Raw genomic sequence first — 24196 nt, forward strand, 5'->3', positions numbered from 1 at the left:
TTGAAAGTTTCTGTCGGCTGAATGAGCGACACCGGTTGAGCTTTCCTACAGCATTTCCTTCCAGAAACCCTGAGAAAGTTGTCCGGCTGCGGGGACTGTGCCAGGGGATTTATACTACTATCTGTACTTACTGGTGGCACAGACGCGGTTTCATCCTTTCCTACACTGAAATTACCCTTGCCTAACGATTGCGTCTGAAGCTGGGCTTGTAGCACAGCTATCCTCGCCGTAAGGCGAGTACAGCGACTACAATTAGAAGGCATCATGTTAATGTTACTACTTAGCTTCGGCTGGTGGAGGTCCTGACGAATCGTGTCCAGATAAAGCGTCCGGAGTGAAAAAGTTGAGGAAAAAAAGTCAACATGATGTTAAAAAGTCAACATGATGCTTTATCTGGACGTGGTTCAACAGGACCTCCACCAGCCAACCAGTAGTAACATTAACATGATGCTTTATCTGGACATGGTTCACCAGGACCTCCACCAGCCAACCAGTAGTAACATTAACATGATGCTTTATCTGGACGTGGTTCTACAGGACCTCCACCAGCCGAAGCTAATTAGTAATGTTAAAGTTATGCCTTCTAATTGCAGTCGCTCTACTCATAATATACATGAGAACGATCGTCTTACGGCGAGGATAGCTGTGCTACAAGCCCAGCTTCAGATGCAAGCGTTAGGCAAGAGTAATTTCAGTGTAGAAGGATGAAACAGAGTCTGTGCCACCAGTAAGTACAGATAGTAGTGTATAGTAGTCCCTTCTTTATACAATTTTATATTCTGGAAGGAAAAGCTACAGGAATGGTCAAACAGTGAATGGACTATGAATGACAGTCATCAACATGCTGGAATAGAAATAAGTCTATGCTCATCAAAAAAAACTGTGTCCTCCCTCATTTTAAACGGTGTCCTCCCTCATTTTAAACGGTGTCCTCCCTCATTTTAAACGGCGTCCTCCCTCATTTTAAACTGTCCTCCCTCATTTTAAACTGTGTCCTCCCTCATTTTAAACTGTGTCCTCCCTCATTTTAAACGGTGTCCTCCCTCATTTTAAAATGGTGTTCTCCCTCATTTTAAAACTGTGTCCTCCCTCATTTTAAAACGGTGTCCTCCCTCATTTTAAAACGGTGTCCTCCCTCATTTTAAAACGGTGTCCTCCCTCATTTTAAAACGGTGTCCTCCCTCATTTTAAAATGTGTCCTCCCTCATTTTAAAATGTGTCCTCCCTCATTTTAAACTGTGTCCTCCCTCATTTTAAACGGTGTCCTCCCTCATTTTAAACTGTGTCCTCCCTCATTTTAAACTGTGCAACGTGCAGATTTCCTAATTGACAAAAATCTTCATTTGAAAACGCAAAATACCTTCACATTGTCTGTTGTTTTAACAATAATAATAATAATAAATGCCATTTAGCAGAAGCTTTTATCCAAAGCGATTTAGTCATTCGTGCATCCATTTTAGGTATGGGCGGTTCCCGTGAATCAAACCCACAACCCTGATGGTGTAAAAGCACCACAGTCTATAATATTTGCCTGATTCAACCTTTATTTAACTAGGCAAGTCAGTTAAGAACAAATACTTATTTTACAATGACGGCCTACACCGGCCAAACCCTAACCCGGACGACGCTGGGCCAAATGTACACCGCCCTATGGGACACCCGATCACGGCCGGGGTTGTGATACAGCCCGGGATTGAACCCGGGTCTGTATTGACGCCTCTGCACCACTCAGGATCCCAATGTATAATTGAATACGTGTTTATAACAGTCAATAGCAGTGAAAAGTCTATGGTAGTGTAATAACTGTTTATAACAATGTACAGCACAGCTACCAATGCACAGATGCATTTCAAGAGCGTAAAACCTTTTGTTTCTGAACCCTCAGACCCCTTACTGGGCGCAGCATGGGGGACAGTGCCATCTAGTGGAACGGAAATGATACTCTAGATATAATTTAATGCAGAATCTTTCAAATTCAAAACATTAATTCCCTTTCAACTCATTTATATTTAACATTATTGTTTAATACACATTTCGATGTCCCCTTAAAATAATTGTTTTTGAACATGTACTGATTGCATTTATTTAATTGACCTACCTTGGTAGAAAACCTATTTACACATAACCAGTAGAAATAGCCAAAATATACTCCATCTTGAAACAGCCAAAATACACTCCAATTTGTTATGTTCAAGTGTTCAATACAAGACTCCCTTGTGAAAGAGACCTCGTTCTCAATGGCGACTCCCTGCTTAAATAAAAGGTCATATAAATCAAATAAGGAAATGGAAGACTTTTATTTTGAAGTGTTTTGCTTGATTTGGACCAGTTAATGTTGCTGATTTCACAGATCTACTTGACTGATTGATCGTCTCTGTCTTTATTAGAAGACTTGTGTGTGAGTACTTGGCAGAATAAATCTTGCACGGAATGATAACCCTGTGGTTTCTCTGACCCAGGTACAGCCTCCCACCCTGCCAACACCATGACCATCCTGTGGTTTCTCTGACCCAGGTACAGCCTCCCACCCTGCCAACACCATGACCATCCTGTGGTTTCTCTGACCCAGGTACAGCCTCCCACCCTGCCAACACCATGACCATCCTGTGGTTTCTCTGACCCAGGTACAGCCTCCCACCCTGCCAACACCATGACCATCCTGTGGTTTCTCTGACCCAGGTACAGCCTCCCACCCTGCCAACACCATGACCATCCTGTGGTTTCTCTGACCCAGGTACAGCCTCCCACCCTGCCAACATCATGACCATGTACAGTAAGAGAGTGGAAGATAACTAAGAACCTCCAACATGTTAAGAACCCCCTCCAGAAGGCAACCTCCAACATGTTAAGAACCCCCTCCACAGGGCAACCTCCAACATGTTAAGAACCTCCTCCAGAGGGCAACCTCCAACATGTTAAGAACCCCCTCCAGAGGGCAACCTCCAACATGTTAAGAACCCCCTCCAGAGGGCAACCTCCAACATGTTAAGAACCCCCTCCAGAGGGCAACCTCCAACATGTTAAGAACCCCCTCCAGAGGGCAACCTCCGACGTGTTCGTTATGTGCGACCAATCACAGATCCAGAATTTGAAAGTAGCCTTTAACATGACCAACCAGAACAAAGACAAATTCATCAACAAAGAGGACCTGCACAACAAACTATCACGGATTACAAAGGGAAACAGCGGTGAGCTGCCCAGTGACGCTATCCTGCCAGACTAGCTAAATGCGCTCTATGCTCGCTTCGAGGCAAGCAACACTGAACCATGCGTGAACACATTCTCCGTAGCTGATCTGAGTAATACCTTTAAATAGGGATGCTGCCACCACCATGCTTCACCATAAGGATGCTGCCACCACCGTGCTTCACCGTAGGGATGCTGCCACCACCGTGCTTCACCGCAGGGATGCTGCCACCACCGTGCTTCACCGCAGGGAAGGTGCAAGGTTTCTTCCAGATGTGACACTTTTCACTCAGGCCAAATAGTTCAATCTTGGTTTCATCAGACCAGAGAATCTTGTTTCTTTAGGTGCCTTTTGGCAAACTCCAAGTGGGCTGTCATGTGCCTTTTACTGAGGAGTGGCTTCTGTCTGGCCACTCTACCATAAAGGCCTGATTGGTGGAGTGCTGCAGAGATGGTTGTCCTTCTGGAAGGTTCTCCCATCTCCACAGAATGACCATCAGGTTCTTGGTCACCTCCTTGACCAAGGCCCTTCTCCCCCGATGGCTGGGCGGACAGCTCTAGGAAGAGTCTTGGTGGCTCCAAACTTCTTCCATTTAGAATGAAGTAGGCCACTGTGTTCATTTACATTTACATTTAAGTCATTTAGCAGACGCTCTTATCCAGAGCGACTTACAAATTGGTGCATTCACCTTATGACATCCAATGGAACAGCCACTTTACAATAGTGCATCTACATATTTTAAGGGGGGGTGAGAAGGATTACTTTATCCTATCCTAGGTATTCCTTAAAGAGGTGGGGTTTCAGGTGTCTCCGGAAGGTGGTGATTGACTCCGCTGTCCTGGCGTCGTGAGGGAGTTTGTTCCACCATTGGGGAGCCAGAGCAGCGAACAGTTTTGACTGGGCTGAGCGGGAACTGTACTTCCTCAGTGGTAGGGAGGCGAGCAGGCCAGAGGTGGATGAACGCAGTGCCCTTATTTGGGTGTAGGGCCTGATCAGAGCCTGGAGGTACTGAGGTGCCGTTCCCCTCACAGCTCCGTAGGCAAGCACCATGGTCTTGTAGCGGATGCGAGCTTCAACTGGAAGCCAGTGGAGAGAGCGGAGGAGCGGGGTGACGTGAGAGAACTTGGGAAGGTTGAACACCAGACGGGCTGCGGCGTTCTGGATGAGTTGTAGGGGTTTAATGGCACAGGCAGGGAGCCCAGCCAACAGCAAGTTGCAGTAATCCAGACGGGAGATGACAAGTGCCTGGATTAGGACCTGTGCCGCTTCCTGTGTGAGGCAGGGTCGTACTCTGCGGATGTTGTAGAGCATGAACCTACAGGAACGGGCCACCGCCTTGATGTTAGTTGAGAACGACAGGGTGTTGTCCAGGATCACGCCAAGGTTCTTAGCGCTCTGGGAGGAGGACACAATGGAGTTGTCAACCGTGATGGCGAGATCATGGAACGGGCAGTCCTTCCCCGGGAGGAAGAGCAGCTCCGTCTTGCCGAAGTTCAGCTTGAGGTGGTGATCCGTCATCCACACTGATATGCCTGCCAGACATGCAGAGATGCGATTCGCCACCTGGTCATCAGAAGGGGGAAAGGAGAAGATTAATTGTGTGTCGTCTGCATAGCAATGATAGGAGAGACCATGTGAGGTTATGACAGAGCCAAGTGACTTGGTGTATAGCGAGAATAGGAGAGGGCCTAGAACAGAGCCCTGGGGGACACCAGTGGTGAGAGCGCATGGTGAGGAGACAGATTCTCGCCACGCCACCTGGTAGGAGCGACCTGTCAGGTAGGACGCAATCCAAGCGTGGGCCACGCCGGAGATGCCCAACTCGGAGAGGGTGGAGAGGAGTATCTGATGGTTCACAGTATCGAAGGCAGCCGATAGGTCTAGAAGGATGAGAGCAGAGGAGAGAGAGTTAGCTTTAGCGGTGCGGAGCGCCTCCGTGATACAGAGAAGAGCAGTCTCAGTTGAATGACTAGTCTTGAAACCTGACTGATTTGGATCAAGAAGGTCATTCTGAGAGAGATAGCGGGAGAGCTGACCAAGGACGGCACGTTCAAGAGTTTTGGAGAGAAAAGAAAGAAGGGATACTGGTCTGTAGTTGTTGACATCGGAGGGATCGAGTGTAGGTTTTTTCAGAAGGGGTGCAACTCTCGCTCTCTTGAAGACGGAAGGGACGTAGCCAGCGGTCAGGGATAAGTTGATGAGCGAGGTGAGGTAAGGGAGAAGGTCTCCGGAAATGGTCTGGAGAAGAGAGGATAGGGTCAAGCGGGCAGGTTGTTGGGCGGCCGGCCGTCACAAGACGCGAGATTTCATCTGGAGAGAGAGGGGAGAAAGAGGTCAGAGCACAGGGTAGGGCAGTGTGAGCAGAACCAGCGGTGTCGTTTGACTTAGCAAACGAGGATCGGATGTCCTCGACCTTCTTTTCAAAATGGTTGACGAAGTCATCTGCAGAGAGGGAGGAGGGGGGGGGGGGGGGAGGAGGATTCAGGAGGGAGGAGAAGGTGGCAAAGAGCTTCCTAGGGTTAGAGGCAGATGCTTGGAATTTAGTGTTCAATGCTGAATAATTATTTTGGTACCTATTCCCAGATCTATGTCTCGATACTATCCTGTCTTGGAGTTCTATGGACAATTCCTTCGACCTCATGGCTTGGTTTCCAAATCATGTCCAATCAATTGAATTTACCACAGGTGAACTCCAATCAAGTTGTAGAAACAGGATGATGAATGGAAACAGGATGCACCTGAGCTCAATTTGGGGTCTCATAGCAAAGGGTCTGAATACTTAAGGTACTGAATAAATAAGGTATTTCTGTTTCTTATTTTATTTTTATTTTTTATAAATGAGCAAACATTTCTTAAAACCTGTTCTCGTGTTGTCATTATGGGGTAGTATGTGTAGATTGATGAGATTCATGAGATTATTTAATTAATTTTAGAATAAGTCTGTAACGTAACAAAATGTGGAGAAGGGGTCTGAATACTTCCTGAATAATCTGTATAAAGGTGTGAAAGTGAAGACAGATGTTGGATTTGTTAACCTGCTGAGTGAATGGATAGAATACACTGCATCTGAAACACCATATTCAACATGGCTGCGTTTACACAGACAACACCATTATAATATTATTCCCACTAATTGCGTCTTTTTAAAAGATCAGAATTCAGCTGACTGTGTAAATGCAGCTAAAAGGTGCTGGGGGCTAGTGCACTACTTTGACCAGGGTGCTAGTGCACTACTTTGACCAGGGTGCTAGTGCACTACTTTGACCAGGGTGCTAGTGCACTACTTTGACCAGGGTGCTAGTGCCCTACTTTGACTAGGGTGCTGGGGGCTAGTGCACTACTTTGACCAGGGTGCTGGGGGCTAGTGCCCTACTTTGACCAGGGTGCTGGGGGCTAGTGCACTACTTTGACCAGGGTGCTGGAGGCTAGGGTCCTACTTTGACCAGGGTGCTAGTGCCATACTTTGACTAGGGTGCTGGGGGCTAGTGCACTACTTTGACCAGGGTGCTGGGGAATACTGCACTACTTTGACCAGGGTGCTGGGGATAAGTGCACTACTTTGACCAGGGTGCTGGGGATAAGTGCACTACTTTGACCAGGGTGCTGGGGGCTAGTGCACTACTTTGACCAGGGTGCTGGAGGCTAGGGCCCTACTTTGACCAGGGTGCTGGGGCTAGTGCACTACTTTGACCAGGGTGCTGGAAGCTAGGGCCCTACTTTGACCAGGGTGCTGGGGGCTAGGGCCCTACTTTGACCAGGGTGCTGGGGGCTAGTGCACTACTTTGACCAGGGTGCTGGGGGCTAGTGCACTACTTTGACCAGGGTGCTAGTGCCCTACTTTGACTAGGGTGCTGGGGGCTAGTGCACTACTTTGACCAGGGTGCTGGCGGCTAGTGCCCTACTTTGACCAGGGTGCTGGGGGCTAGTGCACTACTTTGACCAGGGTGCTGGAGGCTAGGGTCCTACTTTGACCAGGGTGCTAGTGCCATACTTTGACTAGGGTGCTGGGGGCTAGTGCACTACTTTGACCAGGGTGCTGGGGAATACTGCACTACTTTGACCGGGGTGCTGGGGATAAGTGCACTACTTTGACCAGGGTGCTGGGGATAAGTGCACTACTTTGACCAGGGTGCTGGGGGCTAGTGCACTACTTTGACCAGGGTGCTGGAGGCTAGGGCCCTACTTTGACCAGGGTGCTGGGGCTAGTGCACTACTTTGACCAGGGTGCTGGAAGCTAGGGCCCTACTTTGACCAGGGTGCTGGGGGCTAGGGCCCTACTTTGACCAGGGTGCTGGAGGCTAGGGCCCTACTTTGACCAGGGTGCTGGGGCTAGTGCACTACTTTGACCAGGGTGCTGGAAGCTAGGGCCCTACTTTGACCAGGGTGCTGGGGGCTAGGGCCCTACTTTGACCAGGGTGCTGGGGGCTAGTGCACTACTTTGACCAGGGTGCTGGGGGCTAGTGCACTACTTTGACCAGGGTGCTAGTGCCCTACTTTGACTAGGGTGCTGGGGGCTAGTGCACTACTTTGACCAGGGTGCTGGCGGCTAGTGCCCTACTTTGACCAGGGTGCTGGGGGCTAGTGCACTACTTTGACCAGGGTGCTGGAGGCTAGGGCCCTACTTTGACCAGGGTGCTGGGGCTAGTGCACTACTTTGACCAGGGTGCTGGACTAGGGCCCTTCTTTGACCAGGGTGCTGTGGGCTAGTGCCCTACTTTGACCAGGGTGCTGGGGCCTAGTGCACTACTTTGACCAGGGTGCTGGGGGCTAGTGCACTACTTTGACCAGGGTGCTGGGGCCTAGTGCACTACTTTGACCAGGGTGCTGGGGGCTAGTGCCCTACTTTGACCAGGGTGCTGGGGGCTAGTGCACTACTTTGACCAGGGTGCTGGGGGATAGTGCACTACTTTGACCAGGGTGCTGGAGGCTAGGGCCCTACTTTGACCAGGGTGCTGGGGGCTAGTGCACTACTTTGACCAGGGTGCTGGGGGCTAGTGCACTACTTTGACCAGGGTGCTGGGGGCTAGTGCACTACTTTGACCAGGGTGCTGGGGGCTAGTGCACTACTTTGACCAGGGTGCTGGGGGCTAGTGCACTACTTTGACCAGGGTGCTGGGGGCTAGTGCACTACTTTGACCAGGGTGCTGGGGGCTAGTGCACTACTTTGACCAGGGTGCTGGGGGCTAGTGCACTACTTTGACCAGGCTGCTAGGGGCTAGTGCACTACTTTGACCAGGGTGTTAGTGCACTACTTTTACCAGGGTGCTAGTGCACTACTTTGACTAGGGTGCTGGGGGCTAGTGCCCTACTTTGACCAGGGTGCTGGGGACTAGTGCACTACTTTGACTAGGGTGCTGGGGCTAGTGCCCTACTTTGACCAGGGTGCTGGGGCTAGTGCCCTACTTTGACCAGGGTGCTGGGGGTTAGTGCCCTACTTTGACCAGGGTGCTGGTGCACTACCTTGACCAGGGTGCTGGGATCTAGTGCCCTACTTTGACCAGGGTGCTGGGGGCTAGTGCCCTACTTTGACCAGGGTGCTGTGGGCTAGTGCACTACTTTGACCAGGGTGCTGTGGGCTAGTGCCCTACTTTGACCAGGGTGCTGGGGGCTAGTGCCCTACTTTGACCAGGGTGCTGGGGGCTAGTGCCCTACTTTGACCAGGGTGCTGGGGGCTAGTGCCCTACTTTGACCAGGGTGCTGGGGGCTAGTGCCCTACTTTAACCAGGGTGCTGGGGGCTAGTGCCCTACTTTGACCAGGGTGCTGGGGGCTAGTGCACTATATTATCAAAGGATACCAGTTCAGACAGACTACACAGTTTAAATCACACAATCACAACAGCTTTTTATGTGAAACGACACACTATAACATGGTTCCACTAGGCAGTCAGCATTACATCCTGTCACTGGTCAGACTGACCATTAGTGACATCACATCCTGTCACTAGAAAGCAGTACAGAATCAGTCACCAGCTCAATATCAGCAGTCTCTTTGTAATAGCAACACGTATCATCAAACACCACACATTTTCAAAGTCTGAAGGATTATTTCATTTTTGGTTCTTTTACTTTGTTAAAATATCCTACACACACAGCACCCTTTTCTTAAGTCCCTGGGGACCAAAGGCTGCAACAGTCAGTGTTGTCTCCTCTACCCCAGCACACACACGGAGGGCTCAGTATAAGGGTACTCTGCTGCATGTTGCCATGCTAAATAAATACATTAGAACAGCTCATAAATGTCACTCCTTATTTAGTGTCCTTGCTTTGGCCTGATAGGGCTCCCACATAGGTCTCTGTCCCAAACTAAAGCACTACGTTTGAATAGGGTTCCACTAGAGGTGTCCTCGAGGTGCTCCAGGCCTGGAGAGAGATGACTCTACTAGAGGTGTCCTCGAGGTGCTCCAGGCCTGGAGAGAGATGACTCTAGTAGAGGTGTCACTCCACTAGAGGTGTCACTCCACTAGAGGTGTCCTCGAGCTGCTCCAAGCCTGGAGAGAGATGACTCTACTAGAGGTGTCACTCCACTAGAGGTGTCACTCCACTAGAGGTGTCACTCCACTAGAGGTGTCACTCCACTAGAGGTGTCACTCCACTAGAGGTGTCCTCGAGCTGCTCCAAGCCTGGAGAGAGATGACTCTACTAGAGGTGTCACTCTACTAGAGGTGTCACTCTACTAGAGGTGTCACTCTACTACAGGTGTCACTCTACTACAGGTGTCACTCTACTACAGGTGTCACTCTACTACAGGTGTCACTCTACTAGAGGTGTCACTCTACTAGAGGTGTCACTCTACTAGAGGTGTCACTCTACTAGAGGTGTCACTCCACTAGAGGTGTCACTCCACTAGAGGTGTCACTCCACTAGAGGTGTCCTCGAGCTGCTCCAAGCCTGGAGAGAGATGACTCCACTAGAGGTGTCCTCGAGCTGCTCCAGGCCTGGAGAGAGATGACTCCACTAGAGGTGTCCTCGAGCTGCTCCAGGCCTGGAGAGATGACTCCACTAGAGGTGTCCTCGAGCTGCTCCAGGCCTGGAGAGAGATGACTCCACTAGAGGTGTCCTCGAGCTGCTCCAGGCCTGGAGAGAGATGACTCTACTAGAGGTGTCACTCCACTAGAGGTGTCACTCCACTAGAGGTGTCAATCCACTAGAGGTGTCCTCGAGCTGCTCCAAGCCTGGAGAGAGATGACTCTACTAGAGGTGTCACTCTACTAGAGGTGTCACTCTACTAGAGGTGTCACTCTACTAGAGGTGTCACTCTACTAGAGGTGTCACTCCACTAGAGGTGTCACTCCACTAGAGGTGTCACTCCACTAGAGGTGTCACTCCACTAGAGGTGTCACTCCACTAGAGGTGTACTCGAGCTGCTCCAAGCCTGGAGAGAGATGACTCCACTAGAGGTGTCCTCGAGCTGCTCCAGGCCTGGAGAGAGATGACTCCACTAGAGGTGTCCTCGAGCTGCTCCAGGCCTGGAGAGAGATGACTCCACTAGAGGTGTCACTCTACTAGAGGTGTCCTCGAGCTGCTCCAGGCCAATCACTTTTTGACAGCCCTTTTGATTTAAACACAACGTTCCGCCCATGGAAGAAGAGGTCAGGAAGTGACGTTTGGGACCTGAATGACAAAACATTCAGGAGATAAAGGTCCTCAAAGTCGACCCGCTTTGCATACCCCACCATACCACGAGACATCACTGGAAAAAATGTATGGTTGAGATTGATATCATTTAAGAGCTTACAAACAGGGTTATCATACGATTTAATCATTTCTTGAAAAAAATATGTTTTAATAAAAATGTGGACATTATTTAATGCTTTAAGATAAATTATCTAACAAAGTGTAAACTCTTTTTCATATCTGCATGTTGTAGCTTAGACCCTATTCCACATCATCTGAGGTTGTGTTGTCCACCGGTTGAGACACAGAATGGGTGTCATACATTCTAAAAGGTCAACTTTGAGCACCTTTATGTCTTCGATGTTTTGGCATTCAGGTCCAGAAAGTCACTTTCTGACCTCTTCTACAATGGGTGACTACGTATGGAAGGTTTTGTTCAAATGGAAAGGGATGCTATCAAAAGGTCATCGAAATCAAATGGATTTCCCCAGATCCCAGATGGTGACTCAGTGGAGACCAGGGACAGAGATGTGGAGCAGCGTGGAGACCAGGGCAGGGACAGAGATGTGGAGCAGCGTGGAGACCAGGGCAGGGACAGAGATGTGGAGCAGCGTGGAGACCAGGGACAGAGATGTGGAGCAGCGTGGAGACCAGGGCAGGGACAGAGATGTGGAGCAGCGTGGAGACCAGGGCAGGGACAGAGATGTGGAGCAGCGTGGAGACCAGGGCAGGGACAAGGATGTGGAGCAGCGTGGAGACCAGGGCAGGGACAGAGATGTGGAGCAGCGTGGAGACCAGGGCAGGGACAGAGATGTGGAGCAGCGTAGAGATGGACATGACAGCAGATCCCAGATGGTGACCCAGTAGATCTCTGTGAACTAGTAGATCTAAGAATCTGCCAGGGCCAGGTTCTTAGACTGGATCTTAGCCAAGTGGTCTAAAATCCCTGCTTCAATCTTGTCACACTGAGCCAGGAATCCCTGGAGGAGGAGGAACAGGAAGGAGACAGCAGTTGTTCTTAGATCATCGTAGTAACCCTATAAAAACTAGTAACAACTTATTAACAGCATGGTTTTATATTACTCTTGTGGAACAAGGACCTACTTGATCACTCAGAGTTTATCAGAAATGAAAACAGACTCACCTGAACTGTTTTTACGAGACCCTTTTTCTTCATCCGACAGTCACCAAAGTTCTCTGGTAAAGTCTGTTAACACGACACAGTTGTTATAGTGGTTACAGAGTAAGCTGTGATAAGACCAGCAGCTCGGGATTCTCTACTCAACCAGTCTGTGTGACCAGTCCACCTGACAAGAACTACATGTGCTTGTTAATAAGGTTGTGTTACCATAGAGTCCACCTGCTTTAGGAGCAGGCCTAAATTACTGTATGAGGGTTAAGGAGACCAGTACTAAGTGTAGGAGGGTTAAGAGGACCAGTACTAAGTGTAGGAGGGTTAAGTGTAGGAGGGTTAGGGGGACCAGTACTAAGTGTAGGAAGGTTAGGGGGACCAGCACTAAGTGTAGGAGGGTTAGGGGGACCAGTACTAAGTGTAGGAGGGTTAAGTGTAGGAGGGTTAGGGGGACCAGAACTAGGTGTAGGAGGGTTAAGTGTAGGAGGGTTAAGTGTAGTAGGGTTAAGTGTAGGAGGGTTAGGGGGACCAGTACTAAGTGTAGGAGGGTTAAGTGTAGTAGGGTTAGGGGGAGCAGCACTAAGTGTAGGAGGGTTAGGGGGACCAGCACTAAGTGTAGGAGGGTTAAGTGTAGGAGGGTTAGGGGGACCAGCACTAAGTGTAGGAGGGTTAAGTGTAGTAGGGTTAGGGGGACCAGCACTAAGTGTAGGAGGGTTAAGTGTAGGAGGGTTAAGTGTAGGAGGGTTAAGTGTAGTAAGGTTAGGGGGACCAGTACTAAGTGTAGGAGGGTTAAGTGTAGGAGGGTTAGGTGTAGGAGGGTTAGGGGGACCAGCACTAGGTGTAGGAGGGTTAGGGGGACCAGTACTAAGTGTAGGAGGGTTAGGGTGACCAGTACTAAGTGTAGGAGGGTTAGGGGGACCAGTACTAAGTGTAGGAGGGTTAAGTGTAGGAGGGTTAGGGGGACCAGTACTAAGTGTAGGAGGGTTAAGTGTAGGAGGGTTAGAGGGACCAGCACTAAGTGTAGGAGGGTTAAGTGTAGGAGGGTTAAGGGGGACCAGTACTAAGTGTAGGAGGGTTAAGTGTAGGAGGGTTAGGTGTAGGAGGGTTAGGGGGACCAGCACTAGGTGTAGGAGGGTTAGGGGGACCAGTACTAAGTGTAGGAGGGTTAGGGGGACCAGTACTAAGTGTAGGAGGGTTAGGGGGACCAGTACTAAGTGTAGGAGGGTTAAGTGTAGGAGGGTTAGGGGGACCAGTACTAAGTGTAGGAGGGTTAAGTGTAGGAGGGTTAGGGGGACCAGTACTAAGTGTAGGAGGGTTAGGGGGACCAGTACTAAGTGTAGGAGGGTTAAGTGTAGGAGGGTTAGGGGGACCAGTACTAAGTGTAGGAGGGTTAGAGGGACCAGCACTAGGTGTAGGAGGGTTAAGTGTAGGAGGGTTAGGGGGACCAGTACTAAGTGTAGGAGGGTTAGGGGGACCAGTACAATGTGTAGGAGGGTTAAGTGTAGGAGGGTTAAGGGGACCAGTACTAAGTGTAGGAGGGTTAAGTGTAGGAGGGTTAGGGGGACCAGTACTAAGTGTAGGAGGGTTAAGGGGACCAGTACTAAGTGTAGGAGGGTTAAGTGTAGGAGGGTTAGGGGGACCAGTACTAAGTGTAGGAGGGTTAAGTGTAGGAGGGTTAGGGGGACCAGTACTAAGTGTAGGAGGGTTAGGGGGACCAGTACTAAGTGTAGGAGGGTTAAGTGTAGGAGGGTTAGGGGGACCAGAACTAGGTGTAGGAGGGTTAAGTGTAGGAGGGTTAGGGGGACCAGTACTAAGTGTAGGAGGGTTAAGTGTAGGAGGGTTAGGGGACCAGTACTAAGTGTAGGAGGGTTAAGTGTAGGAGGGTTAGGGGGACCAGTACTAAGTGTAGGAGGGTTAGGGGGACCAGTACTAAGTGTAGGAGGGTTAAGTGTAGGAGGGTTAGGGGGACCAGTACTAAGTGTAGGAGGGTTAGGGGGACCAGTACTAAGTGTAGGAGGGTTAAGAGGACCAGTACTAAGTGTAGGAGGGTTAAGTGTAGGAGGGTTAGGGGGACCAGTACTAAGTGTAGGAGGGTTAGGGGGACCAGCACTAAGTGTAGGAGGGTTAGGGGGACCAGTACTAAGTGTAGGAGGGTTAAGTGTAGGAGGGTTAGGGGGACCAGAACTAGGTGGAGGGTTAAGCGTAGGAGGGTTAAGTGTAGGAGGGTTAAGTGTAGTAGGGTTAGGGGGACCAGCACTAAGTGTAGGAGGGTTAAGTGTAGTAGGGTTAGGGGGACCAGCACTAAGTGTAGGAGGGTTAAGTGTAGGAGGGTTAGGGGGACCAGAACTAGGTGTAGGAGGGTTAAGTGTAGGAGGGTTAAGTGTAGGAGGGTTAAGTGTAGTAAGGTTAGGGGGACCAGTACTAAGTGTAGGAGGGTTAAGTATAGGAGGGTTAGGTGTAGGAGGGTTAGGGGGACCAGCACTAGGTGTAGGAGGGTTAGGGGGACCAGTACTAAGTGTAGGAGGGTTAGGGGGACCAGTACTAAGTGTAGGAGGGTTAGGGGGACCAGTACTAAGTGTAGGAGGGTTAAGTGTAGGAGGGTTAGGGGGACCAGTACTAAGTGTAGGAGGGTTAGGGGGACCAGTACTAAGTGTAGGAGGGTTAAGTGTAGGAGGGTTAGGGGGACCAGTACTAAGTGTAGGAGGGTTAGAGGGACCAGCACTAGGTGTAGGAGGGTTAAGTGTAGGAGGGTTAGGGGGACCAGTACTAAGTGTAGGAGGGTTAGGGGGACCAGTACTAAGTGTAGGAGGGTTAAGTGTAGGAGGGTTAAGCGGACCAGTACTAAGTGTAGGAGGGTTAAGTGTAGGAGGGTTAAGTGTAGGAGGGTTAAGTGTAGGAGGGTTAGGGGGACCAGTACTAAGTGTAGGAGGGTTAAGTGTAGGAGGGTTAGGGGGACCAGTACTAAGAGTAGGAGGGTTAAGTGTAGGAGGGTTAAGGGGACCAGTACTAAGTGTAGGAGGGTTAAGTGTAGGAGGGTTAAGTGTAGGAGGGTTAGGGGGACCAGTACTAAGTGTAGGAGGGTTAAGTGTAGGAGGGTTAGGGGGACCAGTACTAAGTGTAGGAGGGTTAGGGGGACCAGTACTAAGTGTAGGAGGGTTAAGTGTAGGAGGGTTAGGGGGACCAGAACTAGGTGTAGGAGGGTTAAGTGTAGGAGGGTTAGGGGGACCAGTACTAAGTGTAGGAGGGTTAGGGGGACCAGTACTAAGTGTAGGAGGGTTAAGTGTAGGAGGGTAAGGGCTGTGTTACCATAGAGTCCACCTGCTCTAGAATCTTCATGAACTGTTCAGATGCCACCTTCACTCTTTGGTCCAGTCTCCCCAGCGCCTCAGCCTGCAGGTCTTTAGCTAGGAATCCCTATAGAACAACAGTAACAGGAAAGTGCAAATAAAAGCCATCTCCTGTGTACATGTAATGTGTAGATACTTTGTGGGTGCTGACAAGTGCAGGCTCTTGCTTCACTCTCTCCGGGCATTATTTGTGCTAACACTACTGCTGGGTCTCAGTTTGGTAAGGATGTTGAACCAGGATCATACCAGTAATACTCCTTAGTATTGTGGCAAGGACACAAAACACGATGCGGATTTAACTTGTCTAGGAAACAAACATCATAGAGTTACATGTATTTATTTTCTAAGCTATAGCACACAATATTTTACATAGCAAGAGTTATGTGCTTCCTGGTTTAGTATCATCACAGTCCTAGTATATATTCACATGTAAAGTGCCTTTGGAAAGTATTCTTCCTTACTAGGCTTATTCCACATTGAATCCATTCAGGCTGAAACACAATCTTTTTTTCTACACATAATACCCTATAATGACAAAGTGAATATATGTTTTTAGACATTTTTAGAAATGTATTCAAAATTAAATACAGAAATATTTAATTTACTTTGTAGAATCACCTTTTTGCAGTGATTACAGCTGTGAGTCTTTCTGGGTAAGTCTCTAAGAGCTGTGAGTCTTTTTGGGTAAATCTCTAAGAGTGATTACAGCTGTGAGTCTTTCTGGGTGAGTCTCTAAGAGTGATTACAGCTGTGAGTCTTTCTGGGTAAATCTCTAAGAGTGATTACAGCTGTGAGTCTTTCTGGGTGAGTCTCTAAGAGCTGTGAGTCTTTCTGGGTGAGTCTCTAAGAGTGATTACAGCTGTGAGTCTTTCTGGGTAAGTCTCTAAGAGCTGTGAGTCTTTTTGGGTGAGTCTCTAAGAGCTGTGAGTCTTTTTGGGTGAGTCTCTAAGAGCTGTGAGACTTTTTGGGTGAGTCTAAGAGCTGTGAGTCTTTTTGGGTGAGTCTCTAAGAGCTGTGAGTCTTTTTGGGTGAGTCTCTAAGAGCTGTGAGTCTTTTTGGGTGAGTCTAAGAGCTGTGAGTCTTTCTGGGTGAGTCTCTAAGAGCTGTGAGTCTTTCTGGGTGAGTCTCTAAGAGCTGTGAGTCTTTCTGGGTGAGTCTCTAAGAGCTGTGAGTCTTTCTGGGTGAGTCTCTAAGAGCTGTGAGTCTTTCTGGGTGAGTCTCTAAGAGCTTTGCACACCTGGACTTTACAATATTTGCCCATTCATCTTTAAATTCTTCAAACTCTGACAAGTTGATTGCTGATCATTCAAGTCTTGTCATATTTTTTTATAGCTGATTTATGTCAAAACTATAACTAGGCCACTCAGGAACATTCCATGAGGTCTGCACAATGCATCACCGGGGGCAAACTACCTGCCCTCCAGGATACCTACACCACCCGATGTGACAGGAAGGCCATAAAGATCATCAAGGACATCAACCACCCGAACCACTGCCTGTTCACCCCGCTATCATCCAGAAGGCGAGGTCAGTACAGGTGCATCAAAGCTGGGACCGAGAGACTGAAAAACAGCTTCTATCTCAAGGCCATCAGACTGTTAAACAGCCACCACTAACATTGAGTGGCTGCTGCCAACACACTGACACTGACTCAACTCCAGCCACTTTAATAATGGAAATTGATGTAAAATATATCATTAGCCACTTTAAACTATGCTACCTTATATAATGTTACTTACCCTACATTATTCATCTCATATGTATATGTATATACTGTACTCTATATCATCTACTGCATCTTTATGTAATACATGTATCACTAGCCACTTTAAACTATGCCACTTTGTTTACATACTCATCTCATATGTATATACTGTACTCGATATCATCTACTGTATCTTGCCTATGCCGTTCTGTACCATCACTCATTCATATATCTTTATGTACATATTCTTTATCCCCTTACACTTATGTGTATAAGACATTAGTTTTGGAATTGTTAGTTTAGATTACTCGTTGGTTATTACTGCATTGTCGGAACTAGAAGCACAAGCATTTCACTACACTCTCATTAACATCTGCTAACCATGTGTATGTGACCAATAACATCTGCTAACCATGTGTGTGTGACAAATAAATTTGATTTGATAAGCAACTCCAGTGTAGATTTGTCTTTGTCTTTTAGGTTGTTGTCCTGCTGAAAGGTGAATGTCAACCATGGCCTATTACTCTAGTGCCTTGTTGCAAACAGGATGCATGTGTGGAATATCCTTTTCACTCTGTCAATTAGGTTGCTAATATTGTGGAGTAACTAATGTTGTTGATCCACCCTTAGTTTTCTCCTGTCACAGCCATTAAACTCTGTAACTGTGTCATTGGCCTCAAGGTGAAATCCCTGATCGGTTTCCTTCATCTCCAGCAACTGAGTTAGGAAGGACGCCTGTATCTTTGTAGTGTTAGATTCTGGGTTAAAGTTGGAACACAGTATACTCAGAAGTATAGTATCTGAGGAGTGATGGAGACTGGTTTTTACATCAGAAGTTAACGGTTAGCGGTTACGGGTGGAGATCTTTTTGAATTTGGCATCAAGGGGGCTGAGGTCAGATCCCCTTAAGGGAGAAACAATGGTTTTTTACCCCATCACTTCCTCTTCCTGTCTTCATTCCTTCCTCTTCCTGTCGAACCATAATAGATGTACAGATTGGAGAGAAGGAGGAGGGCCTAAATTAGAGTATATATATACTTGTGGTGGTGGAAACATGTTCTGTCTAATGCAGCTGCATTGATCCTCTGGGAGGAATTCAACTTGGTTAAGCTTTCATAGTGTCCTTTGAGTTATTTACTGTGAATTAGAACCTAACAGTGGTGACTGGGTGTGTTGATACTCCATCCAATGGGTAGTTAATAACTTCACCATGTTCAAAGGGATATTCAAGAACTGCTTTTTATTTGATTTTATTTGATTTTATTTGAATAACTTCACCATGTTCAAAGGGATATTCAAGAACTGCTTTTTATTTGATTTTATTTGATTTTACACATCTACCAATAGGTGCCCTTCTTTGCAAGGCACTGAAAAACCTCCCTGGTCACTGTGGTTGAATTTGTGCTTGAAATTCACTCCTCGATTGAGGGAACTTTTATTTATTTAGGCAAGTCAGTTAAGAACAAATTCTTATTTACAATGACGGCCTACAGATGTGTGGGGTACAGAGATGGAGTAGTCATTCAAAACTCCTGAACTTATTTACGCTTATTATTGACTCAAGACATTTCAGCTTTAAACATTTTCATCAATTTAAAAAAATATTCAACAAACTAAATGTCACTTTGCCATGGGGTATTGTGTGTAGATCAGTGACACGAAATCTTAAGTAAATACATTTTAACTTCGGTCTGTAACAAAAAAAATGTGGAAAAGGTGAAGGCAATGTATATAATATGTAGATATAAAGTATCAGAACATACATTCTTCAGGCCTGTCAGCTCTCCATCCACCTTCTCCAGTTTCTTAGCCGTCTGTTCTACTGACTTCTCAATGTCCTTCAACTTCTTCAGCTCAGACTCCTCCTCTGGGCTGTTCTGAGAGGAGACAACACACAGGTCTGTGTTCAAACCATTTTAGGAACAAATGTGTGAGTGCCAGTCAGCAGAACTAGGAAGGTCTTACCCTCTTTCCAATCATCATGAGTTTACATCCCTGTTTGATTCCAAAGCTGGACAGACTCTCCTCCATCTCCTTCAGTGACTTCCCTGAAACAACAGGACAGCATCATGTTGGGGCTTGAACCAGCTACCCTGTGGTTAGAGGTGAGTTTAATATACTACACCCTGTGCCATACAGTCCAGTCCTCTTGACAGAGGCTGAACCAGCTACCCTGTGGTTAGAGGTGAGTTTAATATACTACACCCTGTGCCATACAGTCCAGTCCTCTTGACAGAGGCTGAACCAGCTACCCCCTGTGGTTAGAGGTGAGTTTAATATACTACACCCTGTGCCATACAGTCCAGTCCTCTTGACAGAGGCTGAACCAGCTACCCTGTGGTTAGAGGTGAGTTTAATATACTACACCCTGTGCCATACAGTCCAGTCCTCTTGGCAGAGGCTGAACCAGCTACCCTGTGGTTAGAGGTGAGTGCAATATACTACACCCTGTGCCATACAGTCCAGACCTCTTGGCAGAGGCTGTAGTAATAGTCTGGCTACCAGTCTGTCTGTTTTCCTTATGAAACCCTGTGCCATACAGTCCAGACCTCTTGGCAGAGGCTGTAGTAATAGTCTGGCTACCAGTCTGTCTGTTTCCCTTATGAAACCCTGTGCCATACAGTCCAGACCTCTTGGCAGAGGATGTAGTAATAGTCTGGCTGCCAGTCTGTCTGTTTTCCTTATGAAACCCTGTGCCATACAGTCCAGACCTCTTGGCAGAGGCTGTAGTAATAGTCTGGCTGCCAGTCTGTCTGTTTTCCTTATGAAACCCTGTGCCATACAGTCCAGTCCTCTTGGCAGAGGCTGTAGTAATAGTCTGTCTGTTTTCCTTATGAAACTGTCAAGCCTAACAATGGACTTGATGTATAACACCTTTAATGAGGTCAGGTGAAGATATCGCTGCAGTGGATTCTGCTATTTTATGTGGGGTTTTTATGCTGGTCTTAACTTTTTATTTATTTTTACACATAATATTTCCACCATTGTTTCCCATTTAATTTGACCTTTATTTAACTAGGCAAGTCAGTTAAGAACAAATTCTTATTTTCAATGACGGCCTAGGGTTAACTGCCTGTTCAGGGGCAGAAGGACAAATTTGTACCTTGTCAGCTCAGGGATTTGAACTTGCAACCTTTAGGTTACTAGTCCAACACTCTAACCACTAGGCTACCCCGCTAACCACTAGGCTACCCTGCCTAGCATTTCACTGTTAGTCTACACCAGTTGTTTACCAAGGACCCATCAGTCAGCATTTCACTGTTAGTCTACACCTGTTGTTACCAAGCATTTCACTGTTAGTCTACACCTGTTGTTTACCACGCATTACACTGTTAGTCTACACCTGTTGTTACCAAGCATTTCACTGTTAGTCTACACCTGTTGTTACCAAGCATTTCACTGTTAGTCTACACCTGTTGTTACCAAGCATTTCACTGTTAGTCTACACCTGTTGTTTACCACGCATTACACTGTTAGTCTACACCTGTTGTTACCAAGCATTTCACTGTTAGTCTACACCTGTTGTTACCAAGCATTACACTGTTAGTCTACACCTGTTGTTACCAAGCATTTCACTGTTAGTCTACACCTGTTGTTACCAAGCATTTCACTGTTAGTCTACACCTGTTGTTACCAAGCATTTCACTGTTAGTCTACACCTGTTGTTACCAAGCATTACACTGTTAGTCTACACCTGTTGTTTACCAAGCATTTCACTGTTAGTCTACACCTGTTGTTACCAAGCATTACACTGTTAGTCTACACCTGTTGTTTACCAAGCATTACACTGTTAGTCTACACCTGTTGTTTACCAAGCATGTGACATAACAGTTTGATATGTTACTCTACCTTTAAAGATGAGTTTCTGTGCAGGCACCGGGACCCCGGTAACCTGAACCAGAGCATCAGAAAGGTCCTTCAGTAACGGTTCGTTCCCGTCCAGCCCCGTTACCGTGATGCTGTGCTTCGTAGAACCTGCATGGGGGTGAATTGGAGACAGAGTACTTTCATATAGCGGCTAAATCAGAGACATTAGTCAGCTACACATCTCAGTAACTGATCGGTGCTTTTAGCAACATACAACATGCATTCAATTGTATTGGTTTGCACAAAAACAGTCCATGGGAAGCCAAATGTTAAATACAATTCCATTTCAATTTACTGTGCCAGTGGGTAAGGACGGTTTTGTCATTATGACCGGGGGCAGTTGAGACAAAATATCATATTATTAAACTGACTTCCAAACGTAGGTCTGTTGTAGACCCACTTCCTCTCTGTTTACGTCCAAATGAAGAGTCGTGTGGACGAACAGGGAATAACCTGCGGGGGGCTTTGGGTAACGTTACGCAGAGAGGTGGTGGGTCTACAACAGACCAGAACGTGGTTCATAACACGACCGGTCTTAAATTCAACACTTTTAATGCCAACCCATCGACACACGGTACATTCAAATCGTATTGATGCCGCGTTCAGATGCCAGTCGGAACTACGGAAACGTCTATTTCCTAGTTCCGTCTAGCATGTGAACTGAAGCATTAACATCCGACTTCCCAAAGACTGTTTTGGTGCAATCCAATACAATTTAAAGCAAGACTAGTGTACATAAATACATCAGCATTTCAAAAGCACCTAGCAACGTATCTGACAACTACCTGGCTAACTAACATCTCCTGCTGCGTGTAGCCAGCCAGCCAGCCAGCCCGGAGACTCCGACTATCCGACTACAGGCACCACCTCTTTGTCTTCCTTCTACGGGGTAATATACATTAAACAAGCTGCAACATCCAAAGCAAAGTGGTTGACTTTACCGTAAGCAACAGTGACCGTGACTGTATTCTCCGCCATTTCTGTGTAGCATGAGTGAAAACGCAAGAGGCCAGGGTTCCGGTTGGAAAGCACGCCATCCCATGAACACGGAGGGGACTGCAGCTTCACAGACGCTGTTCGGGTTGAGAAGGGTTACGGGCCCAACCCCATACACAACCAATCAGTCGATGTAGTCGAGAACTATCATCAGAAATCACGCGACATGAATCAGACAGTGAAAAAAGTAACATGAAAAAGACAAAAAAACAACAACAACTGAACAGCCGTAGTTCTCGATTATATCGATTGATTGGTATTGAATGGGGTGGCCGGTCATAGCCGGATGTACGGAAAATCTCATTTTATTGGTCACATACACATGGTTAGCAGATGTGAGTGTAGCAAAATCCTTCTGCTTCTAGTTCCGACAGTGCAGTAATATCTAACAATTCCACAACAACTACCTAATACACACAAATATTAAGGGATGGAATAAGAATATGTACATATAAATCTATGGATGGGCGAACGGCACAGGCAAGATGCAGTAGATGGTATAAAATACAGTATACATGTGAGATGAGTAATGTAAGATATGTAAACATTATTAAAGTGACATTATTTAAAGAGACTAGTGATCCATTTCTTTAAGTGGCTGGAGTTGAGTCAGTGTGTTGGCAGCAGCCACTCAATTTTAGTGGTGGCTGTTTAACAGTCTGATGGCCTTGAGATAGAAGCTGTTTTTCAGTCTCTCGGTCCCAGCTTTAATGCACCTGTACCGACCTCGCCTTCTGGATGATAGCGGGGTGAACAGGCAGTGGCTTGGGTGGTTGTTGACCTTAATATCTTTTGGGCCTTCCTGTGACATCGGGTGCTGTAGGTGTCCTGGAGGGCAGGTAGTTTTAAAAACAAATCAAACTTTATTTGTCGTATGTGCTGAATAAAACCAGTTTAGATCTTACCGTGAAATGCTGAATAAAACCAGTGTAGATCTTACCGTGAAATGCTGAATGAAACCAGTGTAGATCTTACCGTGAAATGCTGAATAAAACCAGTTTAGATCTTACCGTGAAATGCTGAATAAAACCAGTGTAGATCTTACCGTGAAATGCTGAATAGAACCAGTGTAGATCTTACCGTGAAATGCTGAATAGAACCAGTGTAGATCTTACCGTGAAATGCTGAATACAACAACCGGGTACCGGTACAGAGTCAATGTGAAGGTTATATACAGGGTGTTACGGTACAGAGTCAATGTGGAGGCTATATACAGGGGGTAACGGTACAGAGTCAATGTGGAGGCTATATACAGGGTGTTACGGTACAGAGTCAATGAGGAGGTTATATACAGGGGGTACCGGTACAGAGTCAATGTGGAGGTTATATACAGGGGGTAACGGTACAGAGTCAATGTGGAGGCTATATACAGGGTGTTACAGTACAGAGTCAATGTGGAGGCTATATACAGGGTGTTACGGTACAGAGTCAATGTGGAGGCTATATACAGGGTGTTACGGTACAGAGTCAATGAGGAGGTTATATACAGGGGGTACCAGTACAGAGTCAATGTGGAGGCTATATACAGGGTATTACGGTACAGAGTCAATGTGGAGGCAGAGTCAATGTGGAGGCTATATACAGGGTATTACAGTACAGAGTCAATGTGGAGGCTATATACAGGGTGTTACGGTACAGAGTCAATGTGGAGGCTATATACAGGGTGTTACGGTACAGAGTCAATGAGGAGGTTATATACAGGGGGTACCAGTACAGAGTCAATGTGGAGGCTATATGCAGGGGGTACCGGTACAGAGTCAGTGTGGAGGCTATATACAGGGGGTACCGGTATAGAGTCAGTGTGGAGGTTATATACAGGGGGTACCGGTACAGAGTCAATGTGGAGGCTATATACAGGGTATTACGGTACAGAGTCAGTGTGGAGGCTATATGCAGGGGGTACCGGTACAGAGTCAGTGTGGAGGCTATATGCAGGGGGTACCGGTACAGAGTCAGTGTGGAGACTATATACAGGGGGTACTGGTACAGAGTCAATGTGGAGACTATATACAGGGGTATCGGTATAGAGTCAGTGTGGAGGTTATATACAGGGGGTACCCGTACAGAGTCAGTGTGGAGGTTATATACAGGGGGTACCGGTATAGAGTCAGTGTGGAGGTTATATACAGGGGGTACCGGTACAGAGTCAGTGTGGAGGTTATATACAGGGGGTACCGGTATAGAGTCAGTGTGGAGGTTATATACAGGGGGTACCGGTATAGAGTCAGTGTGGAGGTTATATACAGGGGGTACCGGTATAGAGTCAGTGTGGAGGTTATATACAGGGGGTACCGGTATAGAGTCAGTGTGGAGGTTATATACAGGGGGTACCGGTACAGAGTCAGTGT

At 47.3% G+C, this 24196-nt stretch overlaps 1 protein-coding gene across 1 annotated transcript; it reads right to left on the reverse strand.

Moving 5' to 3' along the window:
• Positions 1-9003: 9003 nt before the first annotated feature.
• On the reverse strand, positions 9004-22053 carry bag1 (BCL2 associated athanogene 1). Its single transcript, XM_046321603.1, has 7 exons — positions 21794-22053; positions 20835-20960; positions 18951-19033; positions 18749-18862; positions 15240-15347; positions 11946-12008; positions 9004-11781 (listed from the first exon to the last, which is right to left on the reverse strand). The coding sequence occupies exons 1-7, from the start codon at positions 21828-21830 to the stop codon at positions 11689-11691; spliced, it is 624 nt and encodes a 207-aa protein (XP_046177559.1). The 5' UTR covers positions 21831-22053; the 3' UTR covers positions 9004-11688.
• Positions 22054-24196: the final 2143 nt, after the last annotated feature.

Source organism: Oncorhynchus gorbuscha, linkage group LG22 (assembly GCF_021184085.1).
Source record: "Oncorhynchus gorbuscha isolate QuinsamMale2020 ecotype Even-year linkage group LG22, OgorEven_v1.0, whole genome shotgun sequence".
NCBI lineage: Eukaryota > Metazoa > Chordata > Actinopteri > Salmoniformes > Salmonidae > Oncorhynchus > Oncorhynchus gorbuscha.

What these genes read in the sequence shown, in the direction of transcription:
- bag1 (XM_046321603.1), bottom strand. Translation starts at nt 21,830, where the DNA reads ATGGCGGAGAATACAGTCACGGTCACTGTTGCTTACG. An exon ending in CACGGTCACTGTTGCTTACG is followed by an intron (nt 20,961 to 21,793) that starts GTAAAGTCAACC and finishes ACCCCCATGCAG; the next exon opens with GTTCTACGAAGCACAGCATC. An exon ending in TAGAGCAGGTGGACTCTATG is followed by an intron (nt 12,009 to 15,239) that starts GTAACACAGCCC and finishes TCGTGTTAACAG; the next exon opens with ACTTTACCAGAGAACTTTGG.